The following is a 26,032-nucleotide window of genomic DNA, read 5'->3' on the forward strand; positions in this document are numbered from 1 at the left end:
GTCCACAGGTAGGGGGTCGACTGGGATAGATTGAAAGCCCATGGGTTTCATAAAGACTGTCCAAAGGTCAAGAGGGTTAGTGGTAAAAACAATTCCGTGGCAAATGCCCGGAAGTTCACGGGGTTTTTGTGAAAATTGCCCCAGAGCAAGGTGCTTATCAAATTGTCTCATTTTGAATCCACCATCCATCCTAAACATAAATTAAGTTCTAAAGATTCCCCATACTTACATTTATCAATGCAAAAAATAAGATATTTTCAAGTAAATTCCCTTCTTAAATCCTCAACGGGGATTGGAGAGACCGAAGAATAGTAATTAGACGTGGATGGCTCTTGTCATTCCAATGCACTCAGCTTAATATATATAAATAAAAGCACTCAGCAGGCCAGCAACTCTCTCGGTCTCAACCTTTTTCTTTTTCTCTCTTCCTTCTTGCCATTTTCGTTCGACCTTAGATTTCCAAGAAACCCAATAGAATTCTCTCTCTGATGCGTTAGAAGGAGGGTCTAATGGCCTCTTCTGAAGCTCTACAGGCCCACGGGCACGGAATCCAGAGGCAGGACCTCAAGGTCGCCCTTGCCAAGGCCATGGAGCTCAGAGCTCTTCACGCTGCTCTTGTTCAAGGGAGCAGCAGCAGCCCTGCTGCTGCTCTCCCAAGGATCCAGCCTGGGGCTTCCCCTTCTCTCTCGAGATCTTCTCATCAGCTCTCCGCTGAGGATTACCCAGTATTCACCCCGGTAATTTTAGCTCTCTTTTCTTTGGATTTCCCGTGTGGGTTTGATTCACAACGGCATTTGATTGATGGGTTTCTAGATGTCTGTTGATCTTGCGCTTGTGGGATTCAGTGGCCAGCCTTTTTTTTTCTTTCCCCCGGGCTCTTTATGTGAATGTTTATTGTGGGCGCTTGGGGTCGGCAATGATTCTGTGTGTGTGTTTATTAAGCTAATTATGCATAATTTGATGATGGGGGGAAGTTCTCACAAGTGGGTGAATAGATATTTCCGTGTTGGCTTAATGTCCATGAGCTAGGATCCAGCTTCAGCATATTCTCCGTCCATGATTTGTGTAGCTGTTGATGTAGTAGGTGACACTTGAGGAAAGGCCTAAAATTGATGGATGTGTCTTCATTGTCATTAGTGTGAAATTTGATATAGTCATGGATTGGGAGTTTCTGTGCTTTAATATATTAATTATTTATCTTGTTAGATTTATTTCCATTCCGTTGTTATTGCTATTTTTTTAACTGAAGATTTGGGGATTCATTGTTCAGAGAAATTATGGTCGTGTCCTTTCAGGCTTTTCATATATGCTAACTGCTCTGCTTACTTGGAATGGTGAATGTATCTAAGGCTTGTAGTTGTAGGTGCTTCAGTTAATTAGTTCACATTGCACTTTAGATTAAGGATTAAGTCCCATTCAATCACCTGTCGTCCGAAAGTAAGTAACAATAAACCAAGGATTGAATTGGTGACAACTGGTTACCGACAATAGATATTTTGTTTTGGTTTAGGATTTTCTTGGATTCTTGGGAATTCTTTATTAAAAAAAAAGTTGTTTAGGTAGATTCCTCATCTAGCCTTTGTGTAATTGTTGTGTGTCTGGTCCCTTGGATATATTCCTCTAGAGCACTATTCCCTGGAATAAATTTGTTGATGGAAGTTGGTATTTCATCTTTAATTAAAGGCTTGTACTGCAGTTGGACTCTTCCCATAGTATCATAAAACTTACACGGAATTAGTTACTTTGAAATTGATAAAACTAGCATCTTTCAAGAGCCTTCCAGGTGCTTTTATTTCCCTAACCAGTGCTGACCTTTTTCCTATTCCATCTTATCCAAAAGACGTTTATTTTCGTATGGTTAATTTTGATGTAAGGGAAGACTAACGTGAGTCTTCGTACTAATGATAAGCAAGATTCTAGGAAATTACAACAAGGACATCATAAGTAGAGAGACAACTAGAGGCCCAAGCATGTAGTAGGAGAGTAAGAAAGATAACTGAACAATATGCACAAGGAGCACGCTTAAAGCCCTCAGCTTGCTAGTTCTTTCTCAGGAACATGCGTTGTGCCTTTCTACGTATTTTGTCAATTCAGTACTTTTCTCTAGCAAAGGCATTCCAGAAGGCTATTACTAAGGAACATTATTTCCTTGAAGAAATTTATTTTTCATCTCTCTCCTTATGCATATTACAAAGGCAAAGCTCTAAGAAGCATTTGTGTGCCGTACAATTACAGTGTGGATAAGTGGGCTATTTCTCTTCATAATCTTCTTTCCATTCTAGGAGTATTGACTTATGCAGAAGTCCTGCCACTTATTAAGACTAAATTTATTCTAGGAGTATTCACTTGTGCGGAAGTCCTTCTACTAACACTAAATTAAGATGCTTGGTACCATAGTTTCTCCATTTTTCCTTGCATTTTCCTTTAAATCTGATGTGTAATTGTCTGTCCGTATCATTCTTTTTCTTACAGTTTCTAGTTATCGATCAATCTTTATGTCCCTTTAAATTCCTAATATCGGCAATCTGAGCCTTGTTTCATCGTGAATGTAATTAGATTGTGAAACTGTTAAAACTCTCTTTTTACATCAGTTGTGGATGAACGAGGCATATCTCATATAGGATTTTGTGGAGCATGTTGTGACATAGTATTAGTTGATGAAATCAGGAAGGGATAATTGCAATGTAAAAAGGTGGATAGAGGTAGTTGAATCCAAAAGATTCAGAATATTAGGATGAAGATGGAACATACGGGAAGTAACTTTAGCAAAGTTGTGAGGAGGCGGCTCCAGTATATATTGTTAGTTCCGCAATACCTTGGAGTAACCATTTTGCGTACTTAGAATTGTTCGTTCGGTATGATGTGAGATCGAGTAGTTCAAAAGTGATAGTTAAGTGGAGGTCTTTTTCTTGCTGGAGTTTTATGTGATCATAGGATTTCCACAAAATTTAAGGAAGTATTGTAATTATACCAGACTCATGGACATTTTTATCTCAAGCTATTCTGGTTGTTGCAGTCTTTTGATGTTTAGATGTTTTGTCTGATTTCAACAAGTTCGAGTCTTGTTGGCTCAAATTTTATGGAGTGGATAAAAAAAAGATATTGCTTCATGAGTCCAGATTTGGTCCATGAAACGGCCCTCAGCCTATGGTGGCATATTAGAGTATATCCCTCAACCATCACCACAACTTCAGAGTTTCCGTGTAGTGACAGAGACTTTAAGACTTGCAATGAGTATCCTTCCTGTATTCCTCTTTCTATGGACCATCTATTGACCTAAGAAGTAAACTTCACATCCCTTCATTTCACGCATGACTTAACCAAGTGTCATTCTTTAACTACCTCCTAACCTGCTAAAAGTCTAATTAATTATGTATTGTACGTTTATTCTAGCAAAAATGAGCTCAAGCACCTTTACAGATCACATACACATGTTTAATTTGTTCTCTTTCTTAGGTTTCTTTAATTTCGTTCTACATGTCCAGCATTCTTTCTTAGGTTTCTTTAATTTTCTTTCTACATGTCCAGCATTAAATTTTTTTTCCTTCATGTATGAAGTCGGGCAACAATTGCATGTTCTACCAGTATCTGGAAGGAAACCTCTTTTTCCACCAATCTATAAGATTATTTTTTGCTAGCATTTACCATCTTTGATAATAAACATGCAGTTGGTCTTCAGTGGATTCTATTATTACTGAAATATCCCCTGACTCCTATAAGTAGTGGTCTCAAAACTCGGCCTTCACTGACCAGGGATGCGAGGACTAGCACAATTCACATTTGTTTATAGATCATTCATTCTTTTATATCTATTTAGACCATAATGTGGTGCTAATATTTCTCGAGGAAGGAACAATCAATGGTGTCCAAACCCCAGTAGTAGGTGCTAATATTTCTTGAGGAAGGAACAATCAATGGTGTTCAAACCCCAATAGTAGGTGCTAGTATTTGTCGAGGAAGGAACAATCAATGGTGTTCAAACCCCAGTAGTATGTATTATGAGAACGACAGTGAAATTTTTGTCTCATATCTTTGGGTTTTTAAGAAACCTAAAACTTAAAGCCTGATTGGAGAAGCTTTAACTTTTCATTCCTTGCAACTGATTATTTGTACCATTAATCTTGGTTGCAACTGTTGTTGAAATGAATTTCCTGGTATAAAATTTAATAAGCAGCTGTTTTCACTATTTATTGCTATATCATCTTCTGGTGAATATTTACTATTGTCTGTTACTTTCTGAATATTATTCTTTGAGATGGTGTTGTGTTCAGTTTTGAGGTTAGTGCATACCTGTTATCTGGGGTTTTCTCATGTCACTCAAACTTATAACTGGAATGTTATTTATTTTCAGGTTTTGGCTTTTCTATAATTTTGTAGCTTGACACTAAGACCTTCTCGATGCATGTACCTGTTACTATGTTGACTCTAATGGTTTTATGGTAGTGTTTTTTTATTACTTCCTGGTCAATTTTTGCTGATAGAAATCATGTTCTCTGTGGGAAATTTTATGTTCCCCTTCCATTCCTAAGTCATGTTAGGGAATCATGTTTCCTTTTCATTTCTAAGGTGTGTTAATGCAATCTCTGCTATTTGTATACACCATTTTTCTGGCAGGAAATTTCTTACTGTGTTGTTTTCTCCCCCTTCAATGCTCTCTTGTACAATGTTGTCTATTCATTTATTACTGTTATACTTTTGGATTCCATGACAAGTTAGATATTAACATTTACATTCACTTGGAAAATGGACAGGAACTGTTTAGCAGTTTCCGCCCTCTTTTAAGATTGATAGTAAGTATTGTCTTTTTTGTTGAAATAAATATCAGAGTTACGAAGAGGACCCATTACCTGGGTATCACTACATCCTTCCAGAAAATCGAAGCCTGTCTGAGAGCTGGAGTGGAAGATTTGAAGAAGAACCCAGGGATAATGACAGCACTGTCGCCGATACTAAAACTCTAAACAAATATACAAACAACCAGCTTTCTAAGAGGAGCTCATGTACAAACCTTTTTCCCGTTTTGCCAAATGCTCCAGCTTCTGATATAATCAAGTCTTCTAGCAGGCGAACCAACTCAAGTGAGTTCAAACTTCTCAACACTTGTAATACATGCGAGCCAGCAACAATTAATAGGGAAAATGATGCAGATCAGAAAAATACCAAGAATGGTATCAGTACAAAACCTTCAAGTGATACAGCTCCAGTACAGTTTCACCCTAAACAGAAAGGGGCAAAATTTTCATGGCTGTTTAAATCGAAAAAGAAACCCAAGACAGAAATGTCTCCAACTGCATTAGAATCTGGAGACATGTCCCAGATTGTAAAAGCTTGGGGAGTTTTCTCAATTGAAACACTAAAGAAGGAGCTGCTCGAGGCCAATGAAAACAGGGATGCTGCCTTAGCTGAAGTTTCAGAGATGAAATCTTCATTGGGAGACTTGCAACAAAAGCTGATGAGCCTTGAATCATATTGTGAAGACCTGAAGAAAGCTTTAAAACATGCAGTGCAAGGAAAAGACACCACAAAAAGAGCAAAATCCATTAGCGTAGTAAAAGACAACTCGATGCCTGTCAGCCAAGAAGTGATGGTGGAGGGATTCTTGCAAGTAGTTTCAGAAGCTCGGCTCTCAGTTAAACAGTTCTGCAAGACACTCATAAACCAGATTGAAGAAGCTGATAGCAGTTTAATGGAGAAGCTAGATTTAGTTCTTCAACCGCACCAAGTGGCCATAAGTAATAAGTATTCGAAAGGGGTACTCTACCATTTAGAATCTCTTGTAAACCAATCGCTGTACCAAGACTTTGAGAACTGTGTATTTCAAAAGAAAGGCTCTCCTAGAGTTCTTGATCCTCAGCAAGATCGATTGGAGAATTTCTCTTCATTCGTTGCGCTTAGAAGCCTGAGCTGGAACGATGTTTTGCAGAAAGGTACTAAACATTACTGTGAGGATTTCAATAGGTTTTGTGATCAGAAGATGAATGGTATTGTCTCGGTGCTGGATTGGTCCATGCCATGGCCAGAGCAGCTTCTTCAATCCTTCTTTGTCTCAGCAAAGTGCATCTGGTTGCTGCATTTGTTAGCTTTTTCCTTCAACCCACCTTTAGTAATCTTGAGAGTTGAAGAGGATAGGACTTTTGATCCTCTCTATATGGAGGATGTTTTATTTGATAGGCAGGGAGGACGAAATCCGACCAGGGTGAAGATTATGGTAATGCCAGGGTTTTATGTGCAAGATCGGGTGCTTAGATGCAAGGTTCTTTGCAGGTATCGGTCTGTACCATAGCGATTTGTTGAGGTTGCGGTTGGTTTTCAGCTTCATTTTTAGGGCAGTGCAATTTGTTTTTATAGACGTGTTTTCTATGTACACAGAGAAGTGTGAGGGGGGATAGTTGAAAGAAGAACAAAATTCTAACTCTGTTGTATGTTCTCAACTGAAGGAATATCATTGTAATTTTCATCTGATGCTGACTGGAAGTTGTTTTCTAACAATTGGATTGAGAGTAGGAGGGACAGAATCTTGTAAGATTATATTGTGTATGATCTGCTTCAAAATCAAAGGAAAAATTATATAACATGGTTTGCAGCAATTGGAGTATTCTGAAAATTGATGCGTGGCCATGAGTGTTTGGTGTGAAAGTTGACTTTTTCATTGTGCAACTCATTACAACTTCAAACGTTACAAAGAGTTTAACAGTTGATCTTTTTATAAGATCTCCTCACACAATAAAATAACGAAAATTACAACTCTTCTCAAACAAACGCAGCGGACGTTTATCTCCCGCTGCTTGCGTGGGATCTTTGCATGTGACGGGGACGTTGATATCCGTGACCTACCAAACGATCAGATCAATCCGGAGTTTCGTTGATTCGCGAAGGAATCAAGAAACCGAAGCGATTATCTCGGCAACAGCAAGATAACCACTCTTCTCGAGATCGCAGCTAGGTACGATCTCAAGGGAAGGAACCGGGAACTGTAGATCTGACGAACTCTTCTTCTTCATGTCGAAGAACTCGATCCGATCTTCTCATCTTCTCTGAAATTCGTGCTCCTTCAGTCTCCAATTCAGCAGGGCTTCGCTGAGGCTCGAAAATTTTAGATCTGTGCAAATGAAGGCCCTAGGGCTGTATTTATAGGTCTCAGGAGCTCTGTTTTCGGATAAGAACCACCGATTCACTCTTATCCTCAGTTGTAACCACTTTATCACGTTCTTGGATGATATTAGATCAGTTGAAATAAATCCAGGTGGTTAACGGTTGAAAACCGCTCAAAAATAGACACCACGGGTGTCTCGGCCTTCGCCGAGACACCACGGGTGTCTCTGCTAAGGTCCGGGGCACTGTTTTGTGCGTCCCGTTTGTTTCCGCTATATATTCGTCGCTCGATCTCAGAATTGTACTATTCAAAGTGCGTATGAAAGCCGACGAGGAGATCTACGAGCTCCCATGGTTGATTCATACATGGAGTAGACGGGACACGAGAGGTGCTTAGTTTTTTCATAAGTGAAGCGTAGCTCCCAATCAGTTCGTATCTTCGTTATTCTGTAGTTCCGTTGCTTCACACAGTTCGTCGACTTGCTTCATGCGCTCATCGACGTCAATTAAACTTCTATGACTCGGATAGTGACGTTCATCGTCTTCTCTCTGCTTCGAGCTGCGTGTGAGAGCCCGTAGGTAATTTTTGATGCCTACAGATACCCCCTCCAAAGTGTTTCAGTCTCGTTTCTTTTATAGAAGGGTTTAAAATACTTTGGATGTGACTGGTTCAACCTTTAGTCGGTATGAAAGCACTTGTAGTCAGCTTCAATCTTTGACTTCTTTGATTTTCAGTCTATTCAATATTTTGATGAATAATTGAAGTTCTTCTGGCGCTGCGTTTATCGTCTGGCCGTTGTCGAAGTCTCAAACCGAAATTGGTGAGTTGGTTTTGGCTCGTGTTATTGAGTTGACTTTGAATTGATTATCTCCGTTGCAACGCGTTGACCGATATAAAAACGTTGACTCAGAGCTAAGTGTTAACCAGCGTTGACCTTAGGGTTTTGTATCGATCGGCATAGACCTTAGTGTTTCGTATCGATCGGCGTTGACCTTAGGGTTTCGTATAAATCAGCGTTGACTTTCATCGCAACGCGTTGACCGGCATTAACCTTAGGGTTTCGTATCGATCGGCGTTGACCTTAGGGTTTTGTATAGATCGGTGTTGACTTTCATCATAACGCGTTGACTGGTGTTAACCTAGGGCTACGCGTCTATCGGCGTTGACCTTAGGGTTTCGCATCGATCGGCGTTAATTTTCATCGCAACACGTTGACTGGCGTTGACCTAGGGCTACGCGTTGACCGGTGTCATCCTTAGGGTTTCGTATCGATCAGCGTTGACTTTTATCGCAACGCGTTGGTTGGCGTTGACCTAGGGCTATGCGTTGATCGGCGTTAACCTTAGGGTTTCGCATTGATCGCCGTTAACTTTCATCGCAACACGTTGACTGTCGTTGACCTTAGGGTTTCGTATCAATCGGCGTTGACCTTAGGGTTTCGTATAGATCGGCGTTGACTTTCATCGTGACGTGTTGCCTAGCGTTTACCTAGGGTTACGCGTTGACCGACGTTAATCTTAGGGTTTCTCATCGATCGCCGTTGACTTTCATCGCAACGTTTTGACTGGTGTTGACCTAGGGCTACGCTTTGACCGGCGTTGACCTTAGGGTTTCGCATCGATCGGCGTTGACTTTTATCGCAACGCGTTGATTGGTGTTGGCCTAGGGCTACACATTGACTGGCGTTGACCTAGGACTATGCGTTGACCGGCGTTGACCTTAGGGTTTCTCATCGATCGGCGTTAACTTTTATCGCAACGCGTTGACTGGCGTTGACCTAGGGCTACACATTGATCGACGTTGACCTTAGGGTTTTGCATCAATCGACATTGACTTTTATCGCAACGCGTTGACTGGCGTTGGCCTAGGGCTACGTGTTGACCGGCGTTGACCTTATGGTTTTACATCGATCAACGTTGACTTACATCGCAACACATTGACTGGCGTTGATCTAGGCTACGCGTTGACCTAGGCTACGTGTTGACCGGCGTTGACCTTATGGTTTCGCATCGATCGGCGTTGACTTTCATCGCAGCTCGTTGGCTGGCGTTGCCCTAGGGCTACGCGTTGACCGGTGTTGACCTTATGGTTTCGCATCGATCGGCATTGACTCTCATCGTAACGCGTTGACTGGCGTTGACCTAGGGCTACGTGTTGACCGGCGTTGACCTTACGGTTTCGCATCGACCGGTGTTGGCTCTCATCGCAACGCGTTGACTGGAGTTGACCTAGGGCTACGCGTTGACCGGTGTTGACCTTAGGGTTTCGCATCGATCAGCATTGACTTTCATCGCAACGCGTTGATTGGCGTTGACCTAGGGTTACGCGTTGATCGGTGTTGATCTTAGGGTTTCACATCGATCGATGTTGACTTTTTATCGCAATGCGTTGACTAGCATTGACCTAGGGCTACACGTTGACTGGCATTGACTTTAGGGTTTCGCATCGATTAGTGTTGACTCTCATTGCATCGCGTTGGCTGGTGTTGACCTAGGGCTACGCGTTGACCAGCGTTGACCTTAGGATTTCGCATCGATCGGCATTGACTGGTGTTGATTTTTATCGGAACAACCAATAGCGGGCGAAAACATGCGAAAAATCATCATAAAAACACCTGGGGGACCCGGCCTAGGCCCGAGACACTGGGAGTGTCTCGGTCTTGGCTTATAAGAAATTTATTTAGAGTTATCATAAAATGTGAACTTAAGTAAATAACCAACTAGGGATTAGAAAATTTAAAATTTATCAAACAAATCAATTATTACATAACTCTATCAATTTGGCAAGTGATAATATTTTTATAAATTTTTTTTTAAAGAAGAAAAAAAAAGGAAGAAAAAAAAAACAAAAATGTAACTAAAAATGTAAAATAAAGAGAAAAAAAACTAATTCCCACCTCCACACCTAAATTTTGCATTGTCCTCAATGCAAACGCTATGATGCATAAAGTAAAGCAGATAAAAAGTAAAACACTTATATTTGGTCGACTGATAAAAATCTGCAATTACCTTTGGTTTGAGGAGGATGAAAACAACAATTTATTCTTCTTCTTTTTTTTTCTTTTTTTTTCTTTTTTTTTTCTTTTTTTTTCTTCTTTTTTTTTCTTTTCTTTTTTTTTCTTTTTTTTCTTTTCTTCTTCTTTTTTTTTTGAAAACTGAACAAGAAACTCTCACATAAGAGAAGAATATATTCTTTTTATTATTCTGAAATAAACAAAATAAACAATGTAGAATAAAATGTTCAGCATGAAGAGTTCCTGTTCCACATTGAATCCTACCTTACTGTTGAAAATTCTTCCCCGGATGCCCCACCTCTTTGTTTTTTTTTTCTTTCTTTTGTGCTTTTGTTTTACTTTCACTTCCCCCTTTTTGTTCCAAAATTCAAATTGAAGTCATTTCTCCCCTAAAACTCCTCCACCTTCTTCCTCTTAAACAAACTCTTATCCCAAGTTCATCAACAAGAACTCTTAACCCATTAAAACTCTTGCTTTTAAAATCCCTCAACCCCTCAAAAGAATTTCGGATTTTCATCTCTTTATTGGCCGAAAATCCTCTCCTCTCAAAACTAGGGTTTATTACGTCTTCAAGCTCAAGAGTTGGACTTTTGAGTTGGGTTTCCAAGCTCTTGATTTGGGTAAACTTCTCTCCAAGAACTCTTCTCTCTTTTTTTTTCTTAATTTTGGTTCAAGAATTCTTGGATTTTGTAGGAAAGATTAAAACTTTATTCTTGTAGTGTGGGTAGGTAACCAAAAATTCATGAATTTGTATGCAAAGATTGTAGCGTTTTGCTCTCATAAAATGGGTTTTGTGAAAAAGAGTGAATCTTGAATGTGGGTTTTGAATATGGCCAAAATTTGTAGGGGGTTTCATGCACATGAGGCCGAAATTCTTGGTGGGTTTTTATGCAAACATTGGCCGAAATCTTTGAGAGGATGTTATGCAAGAGAACTGAAATTTTGGGCCTTGGATTGTATGCCAATTTGGCCAAAATTTTGAGGGGTGCTTCATGCAAAAAGATCAAAAATTGTTGAAGGGTTTATTTGCAAAAAGTGGCCAAAAATTGTTGAGGGGCTTATTTGTAAAAGGGCTGAAATTTTGGAAGCTTGGGTTACATACCCATGGCCGAAAACTTTAGGGGGGCTTTTGTGTAAAGTAGGGCCGAAAATCGTATGTGTTCATGACTAACTTTGAGCCTTGAATATGAGGGGTATTTTGGGTATTTTATTCCTAAACTTGATCATGAGGGCTTTAAATGCAAATTGGACCCATTGTTTGCATGTATGGAACTCGTAGATTTAATTAGACTTTAACCGTAAAATCTCGTTTTATTTGTAGGATTTTGGTTAAAATTCATAATTTCCCTTTCAATTTCGGGTTCTCGAATTCATGATTGTACCTGATTCGTTGATTTTCGTTGCATGTTAACCATGTCTCCGCATCGACCACGTTTTTATAGGAGCCGCTCATCTTCTCAGCATAGCGAGAGGGAGGCTCCCGTAGCTTCCTCATACGGGGGGTGAGCTTTTATAATTTCTGAGGCTTCAAGATGATTTCGTGTTTTGTTGTACCCTCATTTGACTCCTTCGCGGGTCATTCAGGAAGAGCTGACGTCCTCCTTCGTGGGGATTAAGGCTTCGGGATGACTTCAAGTTCCGTTGTACCCTCGTTTGGCTCCTTCGCGGGTCATTCGGGAAGATCTGACGTCATCCATCGCGGGTATTGAGGCTTCGGGATGGTTTCGAGTTGCATTGTATCCTCATTTGGCTCCTTCGCGAGTCATTCGGGAAGAGCCAACGTCCTCCTTCACGGGGATTGAGGCTTCAGGATGAATTCGAGTTCCGTTGTATCCTCGTTTGGCCCCTTCGCGAGCCATTCGGGAAGAGCCAACGTCCTCCTTCGCGGGGATGCTTCAAAAGACGTGTATTGCTTGGCCAATTCACGTCTTCAGGCATATGGGGTGATTTTACGTTGTATTACACTGCGTGGGTTGGGGTATATCGTCACGTTGTTTACGTGATGGTGTATACCGCCCTTCTCGTGTAAGACAATCGGAATCGTCTCGCCAATCACCCAAGGAGTGACTCTATCTCGCTGTCTTGTAAGATGAATTCAATCCTTGTATAATTTAGAAATAATTTCTAATTCTGTGTTGTTTTGTTGCAGTCGAGTTCCTCACAGATGGCTTTCCACCTTATGCTACGAGCGGTTGTTACAGTGAGACTTTCACTGCTAGTGTTGACAAGCAAGCCATTGGTCCGACACCTCAGTTTAATGAGAGTCGTCCCGAGGAGGTTCATCGATTGATACGAGACGGGGGTCGTCATTCATTACGCCAGCTGATCACTGATGCTACCTTTACTGAAGACTCCATTTCTACCCAGGCTTTAGAGAAGCCTGATTATTTATTCGGGGACCATGTTGAGGATCCGGCTAAATTGACTCTTGATGATGAGTATTGTTTGAATGATGATGACGGGAGCCTTTTATACATCCTCTCTATTCCCCGTCAGGATTCCCTCACTCATTGAAGACGCAGGCTGTACGGCGGTAGATGTCTTAGAATCTTACAGATGACCATGAGCGAGTTCACTGTGGCTTTGTTTTCCATCATAAGACCCCAGGTTCTGATGGGTATACTCATATTCACGGCCTTCGATCGGGGATTCTGGGACTTGATACAGCGCCACCGGACAAGGTGTCAGTAGCCGCCTATACTGTGAGGAATCGTCTGGCTAGGCTTGGAAGGAAGTTACCCCTGAAAGAGTTCAGATATTTCGGCTGGGCATATTCACCGCCTAAAAAGTGATGGACTCGTATGACTAGTTACGTTTTGGGACGTTGGGAGAGTGAGATGAGACGCAGCAGATTGTATGCACCCATATGAGCGACCATGTATGGATTTTCGATCACCAGTTGTCATTTCTTGGCATTGCTGGAGTCTTATAACCCTTACAGTAACATTTTTCTGACTTGCAATGGAGAGTTGGGATTAGCTCTCCATGAGATGCATAAGGTTTCTGGTCTTCCAATGGGAGATTACCCATATCAAGAGTACTTTCCCTCTAACCTTCAGCTAGGACAGCTAAAGAGATATTCCTCCGACATGTATGACACGCTCTGGGACCTTACGTGTTATTATTATACATCACTGGTCAAGATGAGTCCTCTGGCGAAGAGGAAGAAGCAGGTCAGCTTGAAGCAGTTTGCTGATTATTTATTTCTGCATTTGGAGAGCAGTTTGGGCGAGACCATTTGTGAGTTGGCCCCCTTGACACCTTCTACGATTAATGACTTAATTGAGAAGGCCGAAGCTCATTCATTTACCATTGCTGGTATTGAGGGTTCTTTTTCTGTGGGGACCAAATTTCGGACATTTCTTTGTCATGCATGGAAGCCTATTCGGCCTAAGGCCCTTCTGGCGGGGTATCTCGCTCTTTGGTTGAAGAAGTGTGTTATTCTATATCAGTTTTCCAATGCTTTTCCTATTGAGGTCCTCCTCCCTGCCGTCCAGCTAGCTCACGGGAAGGATCTCTCTCTGCTTCCGGTGATGGTTGTCGATATTCATTGAGGGTTTAGATATTTGGTCGATGGTTTTACACATGTGGGTTCTGAACCATCGACCGAGATTCTTTCTGTAAAGGTTGAGCTTCTGTATACGTACTTGATGGCATGGCTCGTCCTTCACCGTCCTGATTTGATGTCGGCGCCTAGCATTGCCGATGCCTCAGTCCCTTTTCTGCAGTTATTAGAGGGGAGCAAATGGTTTGCGAAGACCTTCATTGAGGTATATCGAGAGCTCCAAGTTCGTAAGTGTTGGGAATTCTTCAAATGTTTTCCTCGTTTCTCGGGCTGTTATGACGACGTATTGATTGATGAAGAGAAGCCATGGGCTGGTCGGACTTCCCTTGATATTGGTTGCTTCCGTTGGTTGGTGAACATCCGCGTTGGATACCTCGTCCTTCGGGTGAAGGGTCGTTAACACATAGAGCCCTATCTTCCTTGCCGTTTCGCTCGTCAGTTCAGTTATGACCAACTATATGTTGGGAACCCGAACCAAGGCTTGAGGACTGAAGAAGGCCTTATTGACGGCGTCCGAGCATGGCTTTGGACTATGATGGGTTATACTGGCGCCTATTTCACTCTTCCTTCATCCAAACGCAAACCATTGCTTACCTTTCTCAGTTGCAAATGGCTCCTTTCTGCCAACGAGCTTCTAGATGTGAAGGGCCTCTGGGAGTTGGAGGCCGAGCACTTGGTTCAGACTACTATTAAAGCTGCTCGTAAGGATGAGCTTTCGAAGAAGCGGGGGAAGAAACCTGTCAAACCCTCCAATTCACGCAAAGATAGGATGAAGGATGATGAGGAGCTCCTTCCTATTGATGATGAGGATGAGACTTCTGAAGAATAATTGAGGGACATGGACACCGACTTTGGAGTTGATGAGGAAGAATCTGAGACGGGTCTGTCAGACTCTTTCTTTTCAGAATTAATGGATCTGGCGTTTTCTCGTTGGTCTCAACGCTCTACCTTTTCTAAATCTAAACCGGCTCCTCAAAAGCCGGAATGAAATGTTCTATTTACTTATCCTAACAAGATGACTCTTGTCACTCTAGGTAGGATGGTTTATGAGCATGAGCGCCTTATTTTCTGTTACGCGAGATCACGATCCAGCGCTGAGGCTTCTGTACAGGTCGGGATGCGTGCTAAATCTACGCATGAGAGACCTGTTGGTCCTGTGGAGGCTTGTCCTCCAAAACGGAAGAAGACCATTCGTAAGTCGTATGTTGATCTGCGCGCCCGCGAAGCAGAGTTATGTGGTAACGTAACTACTGGTGGGGAAGAAGGTAATGCTCCACTATTTACATAACTTTTAAATAGTGCTCTTCTGGATTCCCTGAACCTGGTCATGCTCCGTGTTTCAGGAAGTCATAGAGGAGGCAAACTTCCGTGCAACTCTGTGTTCTCCGATCCTGGCCATTTGGATAGCTCGAGCTTTGTGCAGCAAATGTGCGATGCTATCAGTGATGAGCCTACGTATGTTGGGGCAAACAGAGATGCTGGCCAGGATGATAACGTTGAGCCGAGGATTCTACGCCCAAGTATATCTAACATCGGTAATACACCATTTGAGTGGCAGTTAAAGGAGTTAGGCAATTCGGAATTCGTTCCCCCTTTAATCATTTCCGCGCTTCATTCTCTTTTAGACAAATTGAAGAACGTGGGCATGAATATCGAGGTAGAAGAGCCTCCTGCCACTACCACAGGTGAATCTGAACTTCCCTATTATGAACTTTAGCTTCTTTTTTTTTATCCAACACTTAAACTCTCATGTAGATGTCGCGCTGGAGAGACCGATCGAGGATGAAACTTTTCATGGTGTGGATCTTGGGGGATTTAGTGAACACATGTACGTCTCAGCACCGAGCTTCTCGGGATCTGATTCTAGGTTGCTCGTTGAGATATTGGCAGAGCAGGCTACCAGAGAGGCTGCAGGACCATCCGTTGAGGGTGGTTCATCTGCAGTTATGCATCTAATCCCTGACATTATCATTATCTTCATTTGTCGAAATTTCTATTTGACTAATAAGGAATTCTAATCGTAGGACCAGTCGTTGGGACTGACACGACTACGATTTCTGGCATCACTAGTTTACCTGAGGGTGGTTCATCTGCAAGTATGCATATAATCCCCTACACTATCATTCTCTTCATTTATCGAAATCTCTATTTGACTGATAGAGAATTATAATCGTAGCCCCAGCCACTAGGACTGATACGGCTACGATTTCTGGCATCCCTAGTTTGCCTGAGGGTTCTGTCTCTTCCCCATTGGAGGGAAGCATGGCTATGGGTCAGCCGTTCAATTCTCATCTTCAGGCTATTGTTCCCCCAAACCCGACGGGCATTGCAAAATCACCTAGAGGAGTAGATATATCGTCGACAGTTGCGCCTGCTACTATTCTCGAGCCTGTTGAGATTATATTAGTGGAGCCTAGTACAGGACATCAAACTAAAGGGATCTCTGTTGGCGCTGGTAAGCTTATAATTCGCTCTAAATTTCCCCAATATATTCTAGAGTCTCTTACCCCTCTGCACAATTACTTGTAGGGTTTCCATTGTCTCATACGAGCATGTCATGGCCCTGTTATCCGACACTGACCCGAGCAAAGACATATTCCGTGGGGATCTTGGTTATTTTGTCACCTTCTTTCACGGAATGATCAAGAAAATCCTTCATCAGAGATACTATTTTGATCAGTTCAGGCGTTCCCTTGCCCGACACATGATGATGATTAGAGAGGAGGGATATCCTGAGCTAGCTAATTCTCTCACTACTGACTTTGTCATTTTGGAGCGAGAATTCTAGGAGTTGGAGGAGTTGAAGGCCGGAGGTGCTTCTTCCTTCGTGTCTTCTCAATTGGAGTCCAAGCTGAGGCAATGGCACAACATCAGAGCATCTATTGGGAGTGAGCTTCAGTCTCAAGAGGGTTTCGTTATGCAGATGATGGCCAATCTCGCGAGGAAGGACAAAGATAGGGCTGAGTTACTTAATTCATTAGATTCTAACCGTGAGGAGATAGCCAAACTCCAGAAAGCCTTGAGGTACGCCGAGGAGTCTGGCGTCATCATCGCAGGTGAGCTAGCCGACATAGAGAACTCCCGTAGACAGACGCTTGAGAAGTTAGGGCCTGCACAGGAGAGACTGGTCAGGTTAAAAGGTGAAGCTGCGAAGATACTGAACACTTCTGAAGATTTCGTCCGGGCTGATCTGCAGGCCGAGCCCGAGCATGGCTATGCAGATGAACTTTCTAAGTTGGAACTTCATATTCTCAGTCGCCGATTGCGTTTAGACTAATCAACTCCACCATTGTATATTTTGACTTGATTTATTAATGAAAGCCAAGTATTTTATTTAGCCTGTTTCTTTTTTATCATGATTTTTTATCCGAATTTAGGACAAATAAACATAATACTTATAGGATTTTTGGCAAACTCTCAGCCATTAACGGATTTGGCTTGCCTTTACCGATTACCGTTTGAATCGGGCTAGCATGTGAATTATTAAAACTCGTTTCACATGTGACGTTATGCTAAGAGAGTTAATTTTCTTAGACTTGGTGCTATAATTTTGAATACATAAACTTTGTCTTTGTCACGGGAATAGACTACCCGGTAATGCGTGTTAGGCATTGACTCATCCTTACTTAGGATTCAGGATAAAAGTCCTCAGATTTGTATTCTGGTATCTTTTTCACTCTGTGAAAGACTAAACCGACAACGTGTGTTAGACGTAGACTTTGGATTTTTGGCAAATCCTTAACCATCAACGGATTTGACGTGCCTTTACCGGTTACCGTTTGAATCGGGCTTGTATGCAGATTATTTAAGTCTGTTCTGCATGTAACGTTATGCTAAGAGAGTTAATTTTTTTAGTGCTACGATATTGAATACGTAGACTTTGCCATTTATATAAGAACACGCTACTCGGCAACACATGTTAAGCGTTGACTTATACCTACTTAGGCTTCGGGATAAAATTCCCCAGACTTGTATTCTGGTGTCTTCTTCATTCGGTAAAAGACTAAACCGGTAACGTGTGTTAGACGTAGACTTATCTCTAATTAGGGATCGAGATAAAATCCCCTGTGTATGAAGTGCACGGATTTGAAGTCAAGAATTGTGTCTTTTCTTAGGATAAAGACAAACCTGATGCTAGAGAGGAAGAATTTTATATTCTGTCCCCAGGTCTTGTTTAAGGTGAAGACGAACCCAAAATAGAAGAGGAAGAATTTTATATTCTATTTTCCAAAATTGAAGAGGAATAATTTTATATTCTATCTCCAGTTGCAAAAGAGACTCGAAGTGGGATCTCCACCCTAAGAATCCGGAAAGGTGAAACTAGGAGTGGGATCTTCACTCTGAGAATTGGAAAGATTCAAGTAACCCTAACTTTTATAGAATTGGTTGCTTAATCCAAGAAAACAATTCCTCATTTATTAAGGTGAAATTCTAATTTCGGCCCTAACTTTTATAGGTTTGACCGAATAGGAAAATGTGGAAGTCTTTCGTTTATCAAAAAGGGCATTCCGATCTTGGTCCTAACTATCTGCAGGTTTGACCAAGTGAGGTTGGAGGCAATTCTAACTTTTATAAGTTTGATTGCTCAAATTAAAAGTGGACCTCTCGTTCATGGAAGGAATCGAGAGAGGATTCTGGCTTTGGCTCTAACTTTTATAGGTTTGACCAATGAAGCAGTGGGAGTGGAATACCGATAGCAGTAAAAATACCGATTTGTACTAGCCACTCGATGGAAGATTTCGATGTTAAGTGATCAGGACTTAACACGCCAAGTTTAAAAATTACCAAAAATTGGTAGATAGAATTTTCGAGTGTCGTGTTAGTATTTTAACAACGTGAGTGTTAAGTGTACAAACACGGCGAGAGTTTGAACAGATTTAACTGATAGGAATTTTGGTGGAACCATCGTCAATTAATTTGATCAGTAGGGGATTTTATGAGGAAAGATTGATCTATCAAAATGGTCGAATCTTGTCTCAGCAAAACTATTCATGAGAGTTGGTGAATTGGATCTTGGCAATGAGATACGCTTCAACCTTGAGGACTGTTCGCGGGAAAAATCGTGTCTTTCTTCATTATTGATTCCATTGCTATCTTTAAATAACAACTTTTTGAGTTACAAAGATCCGGCCTTTTTATAAGATCCGGTTACAATGAAAATCAAAGAAAAGAACAGAAAGATTACAACTTTTTATCCTTGTTTGTCGAACGAATCGCGAGCTCCTGTTTTGCGGTCACTCGCTTTGTGGGTTCTTTGCCTGCGCCGGGGTTTATCCGTGGACCACCGCGAGATCTAGATCCGGTCGGATCTACGCAGTACGACGGGTATTATTTCACCAAGGAAATAATAGCCGGGGAGGATTATTTCACCAAGGAAACAATCGTCCAAGTCTCGGGATCTAAGACCAAGCTTAGATCCGGAGTATGCCTGCGTAGATCTGAGATCTGATCCTCTCGAACACCTGCCTTATTTGACGTTGATGATCGCCGAGCACCAGATCTGAAGGAGTGAGTCCCCGAAGTCCCAAAGTTTCAATCTTTTTTAAGTTCCGAGTCTCCAATCCAGCAGGGCTTCGCCTCTCTCCAAAATTTCCAACCCTTGAAAATGAGCATCCCTAGGCCTATTTATAGGCTCTCTAAACAGTGCCCGCGAAAGAACAAATGCTGGCCACTGTCGGCCGAGCCACCCATGGGTGGCTCGGCCACCGAGCCACCTATGGGTGGCTCGGCTTTGGCCGAGCCCCCTTTAGGCGTTTCTGTTTCGTCGTTTTGTCCGTTGTATCTGTTTTTGTCCGTGATTCAGTTGTGCGGTTGATTTGTCTGGAGTCGATTTGTTGACCTGATTTGGCAGTCGATCCGATTTCCGATTTGGCAGTAAATCCACTTCTGAGTTCGAGTTCGAAACCGATCTTGATTCGATCGTGATTCGTCCGAGTCCGCTTTTGTTTGAATGACTCGTTGGTTCCCCGAACCGTTGGCTTGATTCTACGCGCGAATGGTCAGCCTCGTTCTTTTATAGAAGAGTCTGGAATACTTTGGATATGATTGTCCCAACCTTCAGTCGGTATAACGGGACTTTGGAATGGCTTCTGTTCTTGATTCCTTCAATCCTCCAGGCTATTCGGTGCTTTGTCGAATGTCTGTAAGAGTTCCGGTGCTGCATTTATTGTCTGACCATTGTCGAAACTTTAAACTTGAAGTCGATTCCTGATTTTCTAATCTTTAGCTCGTGTTTGTTGGTTCAACATAGAACTGACCATCGATTGTTGGCGTTAAGTCTTTATTTGCGACGCGTTGTCCGGCGTAGTGTTGTTGAGTTATCCTTAAGAATATTTATAAAAATCGGCGTTGAGTTTTTATTTGCGACGCGTTGTCCGGCATAGTGTTGTTGAGTTATCCTTAAGAATATTTATAAAAAAAATATTCTCCAGGAACTTCTCAACCAAAAATAGGGAATAGTTTATACTCATATACCTTATTGGAGTATTAAGAAGCAGTTTATACTCGTATACTTTTTGGAGTATTAAGAAGTAGTTTATACTCGTATACTTTTCGGAGTATTGATTCTTTCGTTGCAACGCATTGATCGGCGTTGACCTAGGGTTACGCGTTGACCGGCGTTGACCATAGGGTTTTGAATGTCGTACGTTGACTTTTTGATCGCAACGCGTTGACCGGCGTTGACCTACCGTTTGAGTCGGGCTAGCATGCGGATTGTTCAAGTCCGTTCCGCATGTGACGTTAAGCTAAAAGAGTTAACCCTTTTAGTGCTACGATATTGAATACGTAGACTTCGTCTTTCTCACGGGAATAGACTACCCGGCGACGCGTGTTAGGCGTTGCCTTTAGGATTTTTGGCTAACCCCAAGCCTTTAACGGATTTGATTAGCCTTTACCGACTACCGTTTGAGTCGGGCTAGCATGCGGATTGTCTAAATCCGTTCCGCATGTAACGTTGTGCTAAAGGAATGAAATCCCTTAGACTTGATGCTACGACTTAGAATACGTAGACTTTGCCATTGTTATGGGAATAGGCTACCCAGCAACGTGTTTTAGACGCTAACTTATCCCTACTTAGGCTTCGAGATAAAATTCCCCAGAATCGAGCTCTGGTGTCTTTTTCTTCGGAGAAAGACTAAACCGGCGACGCGTGTTAGGCGTCGGCATATCCTTTCTTAGGATTCAGGATGAAATTCCCCATGCGTGTAAGGCATGGATTCTGGTGTTATTAATAACAACCTGTCACAATATTGAATATGTGAACGAGTGTTCTTTTTAACGGTTAAGAACTAACCGGCAGCGCGAGTTAAGCGCAGACTTATCCTTGCTTAGGTTTCAGGATAGAATACCCCAGAATCGAACTCTGGTGTCTTTTTCTACAGAAAAAGACTAAACCGGCGGCGCGTGTTAGGCGCAGACTTATCCCTGCTTAGGATTCGGGATAAACTTCCTAGAATCGAACTCTGGTGTCTTTTTCTACGGAAAAAGACTAAACCGGCGGCGCGTGTTAGGCGCAGACTTATCCCTGCTTAGGATTCGGGATAAACTTCCTAGTATCTGTGAGGCACAGATTTTGGGATTTGAAAAAGGTGGTGTCTTCTCTTGGGGCAAAGACGAACCCGAAATGGGAGAGGAAGAATTTTATATTCTACCTCCCGACACTGAAGAAGAATTTTATATTCTATCTTCAGCTGAAAAGGAGACTCAAGGTGGGATCTCCACCCCCAGAATCCGGAACGATGAAACTAGGAGTGGGACCTCCACTCCGAGAATCGAAAACTTCGGATAATCCTAACTGTAGGAAGGTTTGATTACCGAACTAAAAGGTGAATTTCTCGTTTATCGAGAGTGAATTGTGGTTTTGGTCCTAACTGTAGGAAGGTTTGACCAAGCGGGAATTTGAGGTGATCCTAACTGTAGTAAGGTTTGATCACTCGATTTGAAAGTGGACCTCTCGTTCATGGAAGGAATCGAGAGGAGATTATGGTTGTGGTCCTAACTGTAGGAAGGTTTGACCAATCGGGAGATTTGAGACGATCCTAACTGTAGGAAGGTTTGATCGCTCAATTTGTGGACCTCTCGTTCATTGGGGGAATCGAGAGGGGATTTTGTGTAGGAAGGTTTGACCAGGTGACAGATCAAGATTTATTATATCCGGACTCTAAATATGAAAGTGTTGACTGCACAAACATAGCGTAAGTTTGATTGGATTAAACTTGATCGAATTTGGTGGTCCCACCGTCAATTAGTCTGATCGGTGAGAGATTTAGTGTTCATCACTTTGTTCATATTGATCGGGTTATCCCTAAAAATATTAACATTATTTTGGGAACTTCCCGTTACACGAATTATCCACCCCCAGCTTCCTCTCAAAACTGGGTGTTAAGAACATAAAAATTCTCCAGGAACTTCCCGTGAAAGAAATGAAACAGTTTAGACTCATATACATGTTGGAGTATTAGGGAGCAGTTTAACCTCTTATACCGGTCGGAGGATTGAGAAACAGTTTATACTCGTATACTCTTTGGAGTGTTGTCATTCTCAACTGACTTACCTTAGCGTTATGACGCCGGCTTCAACCAAGGTTTGGATGCTATTCTTGAGAGCAAAGCAATCCTTGGTGGGATGAAGGACCCTCCTGTGGTATGCACAGTACTTTGGATCCGTCGTGTTGTCAGCTTCCTCCTGATTTGTGATAGGTGGTAGCTTGATCTTGTTACCTTCAAGGAGGGATTCGAAGATGGCTGGAACGTCTTCGTCCTTGAAGGAATACTCTCTTTGGAGTCTCGGACCCGAAGTCTTTTGCTGCCTTCGGGATTGCTGTTGTGACGCTTGATTAGCACCACCAGCAGCTGCAGGTGCCTTGCCCTTACCACGAGAGGCGAAGTTTGAGTCCAGAGGATTAGCCGTCGGTAGGTTCCTCTCGGCCTTCTTCCTTCGGAGGAAACGTTCAGCTTGCTCTCCTCGGACTTTCAGATCCTGCCACGTTTTGGACGGTGCTGTGCCCATTGCTTCCAACACATCCAGCGAAAGGTTGTTGTGGCAGGTCTGGAGGATGAATTCATTGGTGATCGGGTCCCGACAATTCATCGCTTTGTTCCGGAACCTTTTAACGAAGGTGTCGACTAACTCCCCGTCCTTCTGCTTCTCATCGAGCAATGATCCGATAGATATCTCGGTGTCGTCGTCGAAGAAGTTGGCCAGGAACTTGGTCTCCATGTCATCCCAGCTGTTCACGCTTCCTGGCTTGAGGCGGCGGTACCAATCGAAGGCGGCTCCGCGAAGAGTGCCGACGAATGACCGCACCATCAGAGGCTCATTGCCGGAAATAATACCCAGGTGCGATTTGAAATAAATCAAATGCTGAGTGGGGGAACCCTTCCCATCAAACGGCATGAAGTTGATTAAACTGAACTTCGCCGGATAGGGGATCGATTCCCACTCTCTTGGGTATGGACAGGGAATGCCTGTTTTCTTCGTCTCTTGAGCGGAGATCAATGTGTTGATTTCATGCATTTCTCTCATATTCTGCATGGCCATCTGCCTTTCGAACCTGAAGCTCTCCTGTTGTTTGACCATGGCTTCTTCGAGCATCTTGGCCACTTGTTCCGCGCTTATCATAAATGACTCGCGTATCATGAATGACTCGCAGGGTTGTCCATCGCTGGATACCGTGTTATCTGATACGACAGCAGAGCAGGAATCCGATTCTTCATCTTCTGACGGTAATCTTGTCCGAACCCTACCATAAGTTCCTCGTGTAATGGCTCCAGACTGCAGACGAGTTAGATACCAGGGTATTTCCGGAATCAACTCGGGATTGTCCCTTGTCGATGCCCTTTTGCTGGTCATATTGGTGGTGACCCTCGGAAATTCTCCGTCTTCAATTATCCTTCTTCCTTGTCGGAAGCGCCTAGACCTTGGTTTTGGCGTTTCGGCACTAAGCCTTTCGAACACTGAAATTCGCTCGGGGACTGCCTTGACGCAGTTGCATTCAGACAGTACCGCCCGAATGAGCTTTGAACAAGGGCACTGAGTTTCTAGTCCTCGGGGACTTCTCTTTCTGGCTTTGCTCGTACCCCCAGCACGATAGTACAGCTCGTCCGTTTGAAAGTCGGAGCAACCTATCGTGTGTTGGCACGATTTCTCAGGTATAACGTAATCATCATCAGACGATAACGTTTCCTTCTGAGAGCGAACTACCTTCTTCGGGCTTTCAAAAGTTACGCGCCTCGAAACATGCCTTTTCGGGCGTGAGTTCTCAGCGGGCTCTTGGACTTCAATGCGCAAATTGGTGCGCATAGCTGCCCTGATTCCTTTATCATGTTGGAGGTGACGGCGACCCCCAGCGTGTTGAGTCGTTCTGGGCTTCTTCATTGGGCCCAAACTCTCTTGAACTGGAGTTTTGCCTCTCTCGTCGGGAATTGGACCGAGGCGCTCCAAAACTGATTTCTTCTTTCGGGATGATTCTGCGTGATCTCCCGGAGTAGTTGCTGGAATTATCGGCGACTTGGGTTGATTCGCCGGTGGTTGGACTTTTGTTAGAGGTTGCTTCGGCCTCCATACTTTGCGATGTGTGGCGGCTTCTTGGCTACCTCTTTTCGCACTTTGCTACGGGTTCTTCGGCTTGAGGCCTACGTGGCCTGCGCTGATAGTGCGCGGCGTTGCGGATGCTCTTCCAGCGTCAAACGATTCGTTTGACACGGACCCATTCCATTATTGGCGCTTGGAAGAGGCGTCGTTCATCTTGTTGTTGAGGCGTTTGCTCTTTTGTTTTTCAGAGTCCACGTTATAGCGGATCCCGTCAACTGACTCCATGGCCTTTGCGAATTGTTTCGCAAGGCCTTGACGTTGCCTTTGGCGGGCTCTCTTCGAGAGAGTCACCACGCCTTCTGCGGCAGAAAGGTTGGCAGGAGTAGATCTGCCTTGGTTCTGGGAATTGGAGGAATCCTCACCCGATGCGACTTTGGCATCTAGCGGGGCTGAGATCTTCGTTTTGGTTGTTATTCACATCTTCATCACCAACGAGTTTTTCTCCTGGGAGGAGGATTTTCTTTGGACTTGCGGGGGAAGGTGATCCGGACGAGGACGCAAGTATCTCGAACTTCTGGCTGGTCCGAACTCGTATTCGACCTTCCTCCACAGACCGGGATCGAGATCGCGGCTGCGACGCAAGATCTCGGCAGCGAGATCGGTGGCTCCCACTGTGGTCGCCAGATTGTTCGCGGGAAAAATCGTGTCTTTCTTCATTATTGATTCCATTGCTATCTTTAAATAACAACTTTTTGAGTTACAAAGATCCGACCTTTTTATAAGATCCGGTTACAATGAAAATCAAAGAAAAGAAAAGAAAGATTACAACTTTTTATCCTTGTTTGTCGAACGAATCGCGAGCTCCTGTTTTGCGGTCACTCGCTTTGTGGGTTCTTTGCCTGTGTCGGGGTTTATCCGTGGACCACCGTGAGATCTAGATCTGGTCGGATCTACGCAGTACGACGGGTATTATTTCACCAAGGAAATAATAGCCGGGGGGATTGATTCACCAAGGAAACAATCGCCCAAATCTCGGGATCAAAGGCCAAGCTTTGATCCGGAGTACACCTGCGTAGATCTGAGATCCGGTCCTCTCGAACTCTTACCTTAATTGGCGTTTACGATCGCCGAGCACCAGATCAGGATGAACAAGTCCTCGAAGTCCCAAAGCTTGGATCTTTTTAAGTTCTGAGTCTTGAATCCAGCAGGGCTTCGCCTCTCCAAATTTTCCAACCTTTTCAAATAACCACCCTTGGCCTATTTATAGGCACCCAGATCTGTGCCTAGGCACAGATCTGTGGCCGGCACTGGGCCGAGCCACCCATGGGTGGCTCGGCTTTGGCCGAGCCCCCCTTAGGTGTTTCTGTTTCGTCGTTTTGTCCGTTGTATCTGTTTTTGTCCGTGATTCGGTTGTGCGGTTGATTTGTCTGGAGTCGATTTGTTGACCTGATTTGGCAGTCGATCCGATTCCCGATTTGGCAGTAAATCCACTTCTGAGTTCGAGTTCGAAACCGATCTTGATTCGATCGTGATTCGTCCGAGTCCGCTTTTGTTTGAATGACTCGTTGGTTCCCCGAACCGTTGGCTTGATTCTACGCGCGAATGGGATGTATTCCGTTGCTTGCGTGCGATTCGTCAACCTCGTCGCCTCGTTGGTTCGTCGGTTTGTGCCGAGCTATGCTAAGGGACCTATAAGCAATTTTATATGCCTACAAGGACATTCAGAATTCAAGTGGGGATTTCTTATTTATCACTTTTGTAGTAACTGGGTTATCTCTAAGAACACCAGACGTAGTATTCTTCTGGGAACTTCCCGATACATGGGTTA

At 43.2% G+C, this 26,032-nt stretch overlaps 1 protein-coding gene across 2 annotated transcripts; it reads left to right on the forward strand.

Moving 5' to 3' along the window:
• LOC109843448 (IRK-interacting protein) lies at positions 314 to 6,459 on the forward strand. 2 transcript variants are annotated; one of them, XM_020412382.1, is made up of 3 exons: positions 314 to 737; positions 4,826 to 5,078; positions 5,148 to 6,459. In XM_020412382.1, exons 1-3 carry the CDS (start codon positions 510 to 512, stop codon positions 6,281 to 6,283), a joined length of 1,617 nt encoding a protein of 538 aa, XP_020267971.1. In that variant the 5' UTR covers positions 314 to 509; the 3' UTR covers positions 6,284 to 6,459. The 2 variants fall into 2 exon arrangements, with proteins under 2 accessions (XP_020267971.1, XP_020267970.1); XM_020412381.1 differs by having other exon boundaries at positions 316 to 737; positions 4,826 to 6,459.

The sequence above is a fragment of the Asparagus officinalis genome, chromosome 5, assembly GCF_001876935.1.
Source record: "Asparagus officinalis chromosome 5, Aspof.V1, whole genome shotgun sequence".
Taxonomy (NCBI): Eukaryota; Viridiplantae; Streptophyta; class Magnoliopsida; order Asparagales; family Asparagaceae; genus Asparagus; species Asparagus officinalis.